This window comes from Rhinopithecus bieti, unplaced genomic scaffold (assembly GCF_001698545.2).
Source record: "Rhinopithecus bieti isolate Rb0 unplaced genomic scaffold, ASM169854v2 scaffold_10612, whole genome shotgun sequence".
Classification (NCBI taxonomy): domain Eukaryota; kingdom Metazoa; phylum Chordata; class Mammalia; order Primates; family Cercopithecidae; genus Rhinopithecus; species Rhinopithecus bieti.
Genome location: NW_016806990.1, coordinates 1137850 through 1150726, shown reverse-complemented (window position 1 = coordinate 1150726; position 12877 = coordinate 1137850). Strand labels below are relative to the sequence as shown.

At 33.8% G+C, this 12877-nt stretch overlaps 1 protein-coding gene across 4 annotated transcripts in view; it reads right to left on the bottom strand.

Moving 5' to 3' along the window:
- Nucleotides 1–12877, bottom strand: part of EYA4 (EYA transcriptional coactivator and phosphatase 4) — a 290845-nt gene that overhangs the window by 76540 nt on the left and 201428 nt on the right. For all 4 annotated transcript variants that reach the window (XM_017879599.1, XM_017879602.1, XM_017879601.1 and 1 more), the window contains one exon: nt 3450–3574. In XM_017879599.1, coding sequence (XP_017735088.1) covers nt 3450–3574 — 125 coding nt within the window. The remainder of the gene's footprint in view (nt 1–3449; nt 3575–12877) is intronic.

Sequence of the window (12877 nt, the reverse complement as noted above, 5' to 3'; positions counted from 1 at the left end):
CTTTACTAAAATATAAGAAATTAGCTGGGCATGGTGGTGGGTGCCTGTAGTCCCTGCTACTTGGGAGGCTGAGCAGGAGAATAGGATGAACCTGGGAGATGGAACTTGCAGTGAGCAGAGATTGTGCCACTGAACTCCAGCCTGGGCGACAGAGTGAGACTCCATTTCAAAAAAAAAAAAAAAAAAAAGTCACTGAAATTCATTAAAAGTTTCATATAATATGCTACCAGGGCTATATTATTAATAATCAAAGTTTAACATTTTGTTACCAAAAGTTTGCTTTCTTTAGCCCAGTTTACACATTTCTAAATCCAAATAAATTTATCTGACCAAATGGAGAGTCTGTTAACACAATGCACATTTTCATTTTCCTTAAAAAGCTTTTGCCTATTATTGCATTACTAATTAAAGAAAAGAAGATATACTGATATTTATTGCTAAGCAATTTATATACATTATCTAAGACAAAAGTTGTGCCAAGAAGTATTATTATCATCCTTTTATAGAAAGGAATTGAAGCTCAGAGAGCTTAAGTAACTTGTTCAAGGTGACACAGCCAGTAAGAGTAGTGCTAAGATTCAGATTCATGGTGGCCCTGACAACACAACTCCTTGTTTTTCTCCCATGGCCTCACGAGTTTTAACACTGACACTAAGAACCAGGAAAATTTGATGCTTACCACTTAGAAAAATGTTTCTGGTTGAGATTAGAGGTAAATCACTATTTACTGCACATATTCACTATTATAATGTTGCTTGTGTTAAACACTATTTGAGAACAGACCACAGACAGTAAGCTAAGAACATTTTTTTACATATTAAATGTTTAAAATGTCAACATTACAATATTTCATGATACATGAAAATTATATGAAATTTAAATTTTAGGGCTCACAAGGTTTTACTGGAACATAGCCATGCTTATTTATTTACATATTTTCTATGGTTGCTTTTGCACTATGATGGCAGAGCTGAGCAGCTGAAACACAGACATGTGACCTACAAAGCCAAAAATATTTACTATCTGGCCCTTTACAAAAAAAGACAGTGATATAGAATTAACAGTATCTAAATTCTAGCAACATATTTTTAAGTATTAAAAGTATATTTAAGTAGAAAATTGAAAAAATTAAAACTAAAACGATACAAATACAAATAATGAGCATATTGAAGTACTTTTTCTTCACTGATCATATATTCTAATTTAGTCGGCGATAGAGCAAGGTCCAGCCAAACTGTGCCTATTCTAACTGTTTGTTTGTGATGCACATTTCCAACAGGCAAGAGCTCCTTTCTGATTCTACAACTGGGTGGTGCCACAAAAATGTGATGGCTTTGTTTTATTTGATTTTTTTTTAGCATATTAGCGTTTGATTCAAGAGAAAGTTTGTTAATATGTGTGTAAGTATGAATGTAGTTAATATGCATAGTACAAAAAAATTTAAAAGCCAGTATTAATTTCTAATTTTAAATGTATAGCTTTCACCACTGACAATTTTTAAGGTGAGGGGATACTGATTATTAATGTTACTTTATATACATTGGAATAATTCTCAAAATCTGTAGAGTAGAAAATATCTTTTGCTTTATTAAGAATTTAATTTAAATTATGAAAGTCTATGGATTACGAAGGTGATTAAGTTTGTATGCATGGCCACTCTGCTTCAATTGCTCTATTTGACATGGCAGTTGTTGGGCAAAATTAATCATGTAATAAAACTGATAAATAGTGAGAAAACTAATATATGCATCATTTAGGTGAAATTATGAAACATTTAAGAAAAGAATACTACTGACCTAAAAAAAATCTAAGAATACAAATTGATAAAAAATCATAACCAACTGCTGTCAATAAACAACTAAAAGGCATGTTCATTTTTCCTTTTTCAGTACTGAACACAGAAAAGAGATGCAAACATAGACATGGCAACAGACAGCAATCCAGAGGGGCAAATCCACACACCCAAACACATGCAGTGTACCAGCATCTCTCATACTTGTTGCAGAAGAGGGGGTGTTGCAACTCAGCAACCAGTCTGCTGTGTTTAAAACAGTCATGTTGTCCCCTAAGAACAGGAACAGTATAAAAGTTCATTGTCTGAATGCCTGCTGATATGAATCATCTTCAATGCTTGCACTGGTTTCTGAACTTTTAGCCAAAATTGTAACTGTACTGTATGACTTTAACATTTTAGTTTATCAGGTTTGTTTCAGTTCAAATATATGCATATGATGATTAGTGAACTTCACCAGTCTGGTTCTAGAGTGCTTGAGTTTTTAAATTTTATTATTTGTACCCAATTTAAGGTTCAAATGTACCTTCCTCTAGTTTTCATCACTAAATATTCTATACATTTGCAACTGCATAATTAGATGAAATTACAGATGCATGTTTAGAGACAAATAAACATCATAAACAAGGAAAATGTTAATCTACAAGGGAACTGGTGTAAAACATTATTAAATACAGGTAAGTTGCAATGCACACAACCTTACAAAGAAAATTTTAGATGCCATCGTTATTCTAAAATAAATGGGAAGAGGTGTATCAATTTCATAGTTATTTATTTAAAATGTAAAAGAAAATATGATGTGGCAAATGCTAATGTCTGACAATATAGTTTTTACAAATTAAATGTCATATAATTCTAAATTTATTGGCTAGATGGATCTACAAAATTTCAAATTGTGAATAATTTAAAATACAGTCTATATATAAGTGTGTACATAATCTCTCTATAAATACACATTCTGATACAAAAATTGGATCACATTTTCTGACAAGTTGAATACATTTTATAAAAATAATAAAGCAGAATATCTGAAGTAAGCTATTATTGTTGCCATATGCTGTGGCATAATTATGGAATAATAGAATGAGAAATTATCTGAAAAAAATGCAATTCCTTTTTAAATAAATGTTAGGTGTTATTCTGTTTGAAAAGAAAATGCAGCAGATATTAGTATTTTTGTATTTCCAAAACCATATGTGTGGCTTTTTTTTATAAAGCACTTTAAAGAAAAAATATTTTTAAGAAAAATGTTGAGGTAACCTTTCTTTATAATTCAAAATAAAACCAAAAAGTTGTGTGTACACACACACAACACATATAGAAATTTTTGCTAATACCAGGGTGGAAATCCTTTGGCCTCAATTTCTAAATTTTGTGGAATATTTACAAGGGCAAACACAAAAAGAAAGCCTTGCTCAAGGCCCTTGAAATGTTGCTCAATGCTATCTATTCTCTGTGAAAGTTCCCAGCTATAGAGGAGGAGCAAAAATTTCAAGAAAATCATCAAAACAATCAATATTAATTATATATACTTTAGATATAATGCTGATTTGTGTTATTGATAAGAAGATATTTATTTATTAGCAGATCCCTAAGAAGTAAAATTAAAGGAAATATTGAAATATGATTCTGGGTATCTTCAGGGTAGTACACTTACCTCCTGTCCCATTTGTAGTAACCGATGTGCTGCTGAGATTAGATTTTTCCAGTTTGGAGCTACCTGGAGTATCACCACCTCCAACAAGAGTATGAGGACTTGCTAGGTCCTGCATGTCCATAGACCTGGTAGAGCAGGAAGCAGCAGAGAAGAGTTGGAACTGCAGCAGTTATTTTTTAATAGACTACAAATATTATTCTATTGACCACGTGATCTCACGGTGATAATTAAAACCAGTATCTAAGACTTAGTCAACCAGATGAACATGCCAGTTCATTAGAAACAAACACACATACAAACAAATGCATACACAAATAAGAAAAGCTTCCATAGTAAGTTAAGCCTCATAAACTGTTTGTAATAATATAACATGTTATTATAACATATTATAACATAATATGGAAAACATGTTATTACTAATACAAAAATAAAACATATTATGTTATTACTAACATATAGAAATAACAAAAAATAATCCTATGACTGTTCCATATAATACTGTAAGAAAAAATGCAAATTCTGTCATCTTGGCAGTTTAAGCTGATATACATACCCACCCTCCTAAATTGATCACCTTAGCTACACACTAGAGAGCTGAAAATGTTTAATTCCCCAAATTTGGCAATCCCTGCCACCAATAATGAAGAAATCAGTAGCTAGAAATAAAGTGTGAACTCAAAATTAAACGGAAGCTTCCAGCTGACCTTGTTGACCCAGGGAGCCGAAAAATGAGCTCAAGCCCTGAGAGCTGGTTTTGTAACACTTTTAGTGTAAATTCAGGAATAGGGCTTTGGCTTATGTTTGCTCCAGAGATTGTGCTACAATTGGGGTAACATAAAACTGTGATTCTTGAAGGGTTATCATCTTTTGAAAAAGAAACTAGAGGCTGGGCGCGGTGGTTCACGCCTGTAATCCCAGCATTTAGGGAGGCCTAGGCGGGTACATCATGAGGTTAGGAAATCCAGACCATCCTGGCTAACACGGTGAAACCCTGTCTCTACTAAAAATATGAAAAAAAAATTAGCCGGGCTTGGTGCCAGGCATCTGTAGTTCCAGCTACTCGGGAGGCTGAGGCAGGAGAATGGCGTCAACCCGGGAGGCGGAGCTTGCAGTGAGCCGAGATCTCGCCACTGCACTCCAGCCTGGGCCTCAGAGCCAGACTCCATCACGGAAAAAAAAAAAAAAAAAAGGAAAAGAAAAAAAGAAAAGGAAACTAGGAAAAAGAACTGTGCAGTAGCCCAAAGAAGCTACACATGCTTTCATGAAAGAAAGAAACATACAAGATAAATAAAAGTTGAGAGAATTTCTCACCAACAACCTGAACTATAACAAATACTAAAGGAAGACCTTCAGATCAAAGAAAAGATACCAGGTGAAAACTTAGAGCTACAGGAAAGAATTAAGAATAACATAAATGTAAATATATAGGTAAAGATAAGAGATTATCTTTTATTTTTCTCTTAATTCATGAAAGACAGCCTATTGAAGCCAAAATAATTGCATTATATACAGGGACTTACAGATGTAATACGTGACAACAATAGGAAAAAGTGAGGTGAAATTATATTTTTCGAGGTTCTTTCATTTGGCATGAGGTGTTATATTAAATTTGGATAAGAGGTTATGTTTAGGGTACATGCAATAATCCGTAGCGTTAAATGTTAAGAAAAATACCATCAGGTATAACAAAAAGCGAACAGAACGATTAAAATAGCATTTTAAAGAATTCGATTAACCCCAAGAAGCCAAAAAGAGGGAAGGAAACAAAGAATAGATATGAAAAAATGGAAAACACAAAGCAAGATGGCACACTCGAACTCAAACACATGGATGATTACACTAAACATCAATGAACTAAACACTCCAATGAACAGTCAACTATGGTCAGATTAGATTATACAACCAAGACCTAACTATGGAGGATCTACAAGAGAAGCACTTTAAATATCAGCATATTGTGCTACTATAGTATACTGCCCAGACATCCTGAAGAACTCATTCCCATAGCTGCTCAGAGTGTTACCAACTGGCAGCTTTCAACTGAGTTCCTTCCCAAAACTTGCCCTCAACTAAAGAAGGTCACTGTGCCCAAGAGCACACTCTTTCTGAGGGCAGCCCTCATCTACTGACTGGTCAATGGAGGGGTAAAATGACTACTCCCTCTTACCCTAAGGGTCACCATAGTCTAGGGCCTCTCATAAGACTAGCTGAGACCTTTGTTGCAACAGTACTACAGATCAGCGTCTCTTAATCCAACCCTGCTTCTTTCATGCCCCTCAAAAGGAACTAATACTGAGAGCACAACCCAAATAAACTCCTGCAGGAAATACTTCAGCATCTGCATCCTGGGAACCTGAAAAGTGATTAAGGCCCAATTAGGTGGAGGGTCAAATAATGGAAAATGACATACCACGCAGATAATTAACATAAGAAAGATGGTCAAGCTAATATTACATCACATAAAACAGGCCTCAAGATGAAGACTATTAGCAAATATAAAGAAAGGAATTGGAAAACGATGAAAAACAATAAAGTATTCAAGAAGACATAACATGTGCCTACAAGCAGAGTTACAGAATACATGAAGCAAAAACTGACAGAATTAAAGGAAGAAACAGATAAGTCTATGATCATAGTTGGAGCTTTTATGACACACTTTTCAGAGTAACCAACAGAAGAAAAGTAGACAAAAATAAATTTTAAAAAATATACATGTAAGATTTGGAGAGTGTTATCACCAATGTGACCTAATTGACAGTTCCAGGACACTAATACCCAGTAATGATAAAATGCACACTATTTTCAAGTGCACATGGAACATCTACCAAAGGATAGACCTGGGCTATAGCTGGGCTATAAAGTAAATATTGATAGATTTTTAAAGTTGAAATGTTACAGGGTATGGTATCTGACCACAATGAATTAATTTAGAAAGCAATGGTAATAAGATATATAAAAAATCCCTAACATTTGAAAATTAAACACTGCACTTCTAAATAATTTGTGAACCAAAGAAAAAAAAAACACAAGTAAATATAAAAAATATTTAGAACAAAATGATAATGAAAAGATATCAAATCAAACTGTGGTATGCAAATAAAGTAGTGATTAATGAGAAGTTTATATCTTTAAATGGTTATATTAGAAAAGAAGAAGGATTTAAAATCTGTGACCACTTTAAGAAACTAGAGGAAGAAAAGGAAATTAAACAGAAGGTAAATAGAAGGAAACAATAAAGAGTAGAAATAATTGAAACAAAATCTGTGAACAATAGAGAAAATTTACAAATCCAAAAGATGATCATGAGAGATACTGATGATTTTAAAAGGGTAATAAGGAAGTATTATAAACAATATTATGCCAATTAATTCAAAGACACACAAAATCAGTGAATTTCCTGAAAGATACATTTACAAAACTTGATCCAATTAAAATAGAAAATCTAAATAGTCCTGCATTGATTAAAAAACTGAATTCATAATTAAATATTTATCAAAAAAAACTCCAGGGTCATATGGTTCAATTAATAAATACTAGCAAACTTTTTTGTTACTATTATTTTAAAAAAATTTTTTTAAATAATTTTTTTTTACAAATTCTTTCAGAAAAAATAGAAGGAAACACTTATCATTTCATAGTAGGTGATGAGAATTACCCTAACCCCAAAACCAGAAAGGGACAATTTTAAGAGAAGAAAATATGGATATATATTTTTTATAAACATAGATAAGAAAATATTTAAAATATTCTCAAATCAAACCCAGCAATAGAAAAAAATCATGACCAAGTGTGCTTTATGCCAGTAATGTAAAGCTGATTTCACACGTAGAAATACATGTAATTCAATATATTAACATATTATTTCTATAAGTACAAAAAATTTGATAATATTCATCATCCATTCATGATACAAACTCCTGGCAAACTAAGAAAAGAAGTATTTTTCCTCCATCTGATAAAAGCACTCTTGANAAAATATTAAAATATTCTCAAATCAAACCCAGCAATAGAAAAAAATCATGACCAAGTGTGCTTTATGCCAGTAATGTAAAGCTGATTTCACACGTAGAAATACATGTAATTCAATATATTAACATATTATTTCTATAAGTACAAAAAATTTGATAATATTCATCATCCATTCATGATACAAACTCCTGGCAAACTAAGAAAAGAAGTATTTTTCCTCCATCTGATAAAAGCACTCTTGAAAAATCTATAGCTTATATCATATTCAATGATGAAATACAGAATTATTTCGGTAGCAAGTCAAAGATATCTGCTTTTCCTACTTCACCACAATATTCTACTAGCAATCTTAGCCAATACCAGACAAAAATAAGGAAATAAAATAAGCAAAGTTTAGAAAGAAAAAACTTTAATTCACAAATGATTTAATGGTTTATAGAGAAAATTCTGGGAAATGCATCCCCCAAATCCCCAAACTACTGGAACTAATGAGTGAATTTACCAAAGTTACACATATAAGGACCTTGCCAGTACTAAATAAAAATATTAACTAAAACATTATAACTTCAGTCAATGCCTCTCCAGTTCAAATATTGAAATATCAAAGCTGTGATTTTTCAGAGGGATGGAAGTTGGGCTAATCACAGTCCAGCTCCAGTGAAGCTCAACAACTTTAGGAAGGGTCTCAACGAACAGATCCTTACCTTAACTGCCAGAGGAAAGAACTACCACTTTTTGGGGAAATAAAACACAAAAGAAAAATTATGCTTCAATCTCTATTGATTTATTGTATATAATGTTCAGAACATTATAAATATTTTGTGACCTAACAAAAGCAGAAAATGTGACTCCTAGTCGACAGAAAACACAGTAAATAAAAGCAGACCTGTATATGACCCAAGTGTTGAAACTAGCAGATAAGGATTTTAAAACTAATGTGAATATATTAAGTAACTTATAGGAAAAGATATATACACAGGTATATAAATATCTATATGCCATATACAGGTATTAATATATACATATATGCCATATATACATCTGTCATATATAGATCAATACATGTATGTATATAATATATAAATATATATGTATTGTTAGATATGAGTTCTAAATTTCTTTTCAAAGAATCAATATGTCAGTATGTTCCACTCTTTGCCTTCCACTTTTAAACTTAACTTCCTCATAAGGCAACCTTTTTCGATTACCTGCTCCACCCTGACGCATTTCAATCACCTGCTCCACACCAACTCATTCCGATTGCCAGCTACCTGTTCTGCCCTGACTCATTCTCCACCCTGCATAAACATTTTTTCCCACCAGACCACTCAACCTGTCACTATCTTTAAATTAGCCAGTCGGAATTAGTTTAGCCATCTAACCCTAGCCAATAGGGGAAAGACACAGCAGCAGGGGCTACGTGTGTCAGGGATAAGAGCCCCTTTTCCTCTCTTGTCCTCTCTTGTGCTCACCATTGCTCCATCTGTAAGGGCGCACCCTCCTATAGAAGTACATTGCCTTGCTGAGAATTAAAAAGAAAATTTTATATTTTAGTGCTATTTCTTTTGCGGCACTGAAACTTTATTTATAACAGTGTGTATCTCTATATTGCATATGGAGAAGAAATGGAAACTCTTAAAAAAGAACTAAATAAAATTTCTAGAATGAAAATAACAATACATTACATAAGTATTATTTGAGTGGACTTAATAGCATATTGGACATTGTGAAAGAAAGGACCAGGATATCTGAAGCTAGGCCAATGCAAATTATCCAAACTGAAGCACAGAGGAAAAAATTGGGAGTGGCAACTGAATTGAGCATAAGTAACCTGTGTAATATTATTAAAAAAAAAAAAAAAAAAAAAACAGGAGAAAGAGAACGATACAGAATAATATTGGAATAAGTAATGGCCAAAATTTTCCCAAATCTGATGAAAAACATCAACCCAAGAGCCTTACAGCACCATGAACATCAAACAGGAAAAAGAAAAAGCACAGCTAAACACATCATAGTCAAATTCTGAAAATAAGAGAATGCTTTATTAAAGCCAATCATAAGAAATGCATAGAGGGAAACAAAAATAAAGTTATATCTGATTTCCAAGAAATCCAAACTTAGCTCTTATTATATGTCTTCTCTTTACAAATATAATGAGTACTATCCTGTCCCAATGCCTTACCCAGACATTCATAGCTCTCCATGCAGCTTTATCTTCAAGTAATCACCTACTATACAGTTTCCTGTATCAAAATGGATTATTTTACTATTGTCACAATTTCCCCTTCACAATTTTAGCTTGTACAGCATCTTTCTTGTCTGACAGCTCCTGAAAACCATCTTAATCAATGTTTAAATACCTCAGAAATGCTACCTTCTCCATGAAGCTTTTTCTGGTCCTCAAAACCAGAAGTGACCTGGTCATACTGTCATATTTTGTTATATTATTTTACCTTCCTCTGCAGCACTTTTCATACTGTCTTAATTTATTGTCATTTGTGTATACGTTTTTCTAGAAAACAAATGAAAAAAAAGCTGCCACAGGATGTCTGTGATAACAAGATTCTTTTTCATTTATCTTTGTTAACTCCTGAAGTGCCCTTCCTATTAAAAGATGCAAATAAACAGTTGTCAAACTCAGTAGCTTCCAAACTACTAGAATGTTAATTGAATAAAAAGAGTAAGCACCTCAAATATGTGTACGTATTTATTTAGGTGTCATTTATATGTGCTAACGAATTATGTACATTTTTATACAGGCACATTATAGAATATATTCAAAAGCATAGAAAGAAAGTAATAAGAATGAAATAACATTTTATAAAGAGTTTTTCAGATTACTTGACTATAATTCCTGTCTATGATAGAGTAACTGGGAGCTAATATTGCCACTATAAAACTAAAACTAAGGAAACAACGTTGGAAACAATTGTTTAGATAGCACACGGCTTGGTCCTTGAGAGAAGAAAGAAAATAAGTGAGGTTAGCCCTTGCGCAGTAAAAAGTGAATCGTCCAAACTCAGCACATTCAAAAGAAAGGCTTGTCCCTTGACCAATTCCTGGGAGATAACCTTTAAGCCCTTGGAATATCTTAACTTATAAGATTACCTGTGTTTAGCTGGAGCCCTGGGCCACACCAGACACTCTATGCTAACAATGATGCTAACAATGTGATTCTTGGTGGGGGCTTTGGGACACGCAGAATCAGTCTGACTTCTGAAGGGGCTAAAAACAGTAATGAAGATCAGCCATATGGGTGGTCAGACATGTTTATATAACTGACCTCCAATAATAGTGACCCCTGGGCACTAAGGCTTGGATGAGCATCTGCCGTTGGCAACACTCTGCATGTACTGTCACACATTGTTGCAGGGACAAATAAGTGCTATTTGTACAACTCTGGACAGAAGACAACTGGAAATGAACTCTCGGTTTCTCCTGAACTCTGCCCCATATGCCTTTTTCCTTTGCTGATTTTAATTTGTATTATTTCATTCCAGTGAATCTATTGAAGATTCACTGCTATATCCTTATTGCCTGCAAAGCTGCCTGAAAAAGTAGTTTCTCAAGAAACATTTGAGTAATAAATGAATGACTGAAATGGTGTGTAAGCCATAACCCTCTTAGAAAACAGCTGTGAAATCAAGCATGTGAGTGTGACAGGGTGAATTTAAGTGTGAAAAACTGGGAGAAGTGAGTTTAAATGGCAGTCAGGAATCAGAAGATTTGCCAACCATGGAACAAACAGAAGAAAAAGAGGTGAAATCCAAGAACAAAGATGAGCTCAAAAACAGTACCAAGTAGTATCTGTAGCACACCCCGATAACAGACTTAATTACAGTAAACGCTAAATGCTCGTGATGTCATTATCTTCTACTAGACTCGCCCAACCCAAAGACTTTTAATTTAAATGATCAAACAAATTAATGGTTGCTTATTACATGTAAAGCAGTGTCACAGGTGTTAGGATTGCTGAGTGAAGACAACATGACCCGACCCTCAAGGAGTTTACCATCTAAATGACAAAGCAGGGTCCTGTGAATAGAAATTTAAAGTATAGTAAGTGTCCATAAAGTGGAACAGATAGAAATTAATGTAAACTTAAAGATTCTAGAAAACGTCCTCAGAAATTCTTAGCTGGGTTTTGATGAATTCGAATAAGGGATCCTGGGGGAGGTATCTGTTCAATGATATCACTGAAGCCACAAAGTAGTGTAGGGGCTCATAGCCAATCTGGACCACACACAAGATGAGTAAAGAAGGAACATTGGTCAGGAATAAAAGGATGGCGCACACACCACAAAGAAGAAACAGAAAATGTTGCCCCTGAAAACAAAACCTCAAAATAAAATAACCTTGGCATTTTACATTCCAGTCCACAGGAAACCAAAATGCAATTATCTAGATATTTACAATTTAGTTACTTACACTTGAATTCATTTAGGTGGGTCAATGTTTCTTGCAACTAAGAGTCTTCAGAGAACAGAGATACACTATTGCTACTAAGAATATGGTGAAAATATTCCCATATTTCCTTGTATATGCTTTGTGATTAATTTAATTGTGACACTTCAGATTCTTTTTAATTCCAATTTATACAGAATGTAAAATATATAAATTTTACCTTAGGTTTCAGCAACAAAATGATTAATGGGTACCAGTTTTTACTGTATACCTACTGTATGTGATATGGTTTAGGCTTTGTGTCCCCACCCAAATCTCATCTTGAATTGTAATCCCCATAATCCTCATAATCCCCATGTGTCAAGGGAGAGACAAGGTGGAGGTAATCGAGTCATGGGGATGGTCTCCCCCATGCTATTCTCAAGATAGTGAGTGGGTTCTCACAAGATCTGATAGTGTCATAAGTGTTTGGTAGTTCCTCTTGCGTTCATTCTCCTTCCTGCTACCTTGTGAAGAAGGTGCCTTGCTTCCCATTTGCCTTTTGCCGTGATTATAAGTTTCCTGAAGCTTCCCCAGCTATGCGGGACTGTAAGTCAATTAAGCCTCTTTCCTTTATGAATAATCCTGTCTTGGGCAGTTCTTTACAGCAGTATGAAAATGGACTAATACAGTATGACATATTCTGTGTTTAGTTTTTCTCATATATACTATCACCTTTAATCTTTAAAATGACATATTTTTTATTATTATTATACTTTAAGTTCTAGGGTACATGTGCATAACGTGCAGGTTTGTTACATATGTATACTTGTGCCATGTTGGTGTGCTGCACCCATCAACTCGTCAGCACCCATCAACTCGTCATAAAATGACATATTAATATACATATTATTTTCCACATTTTGTAGATAAAGAAATTGAGGCTCAGAGAGGATACACAGTAGTCCCAAGGTCATACAGATAGAAAGTATCAGCACCAGAACTTGAACTCATGTTTATCTGATGCAGAGCTCACACTGTTTCTAGCAATTTAAGTGACTTTATTTCATTCACAC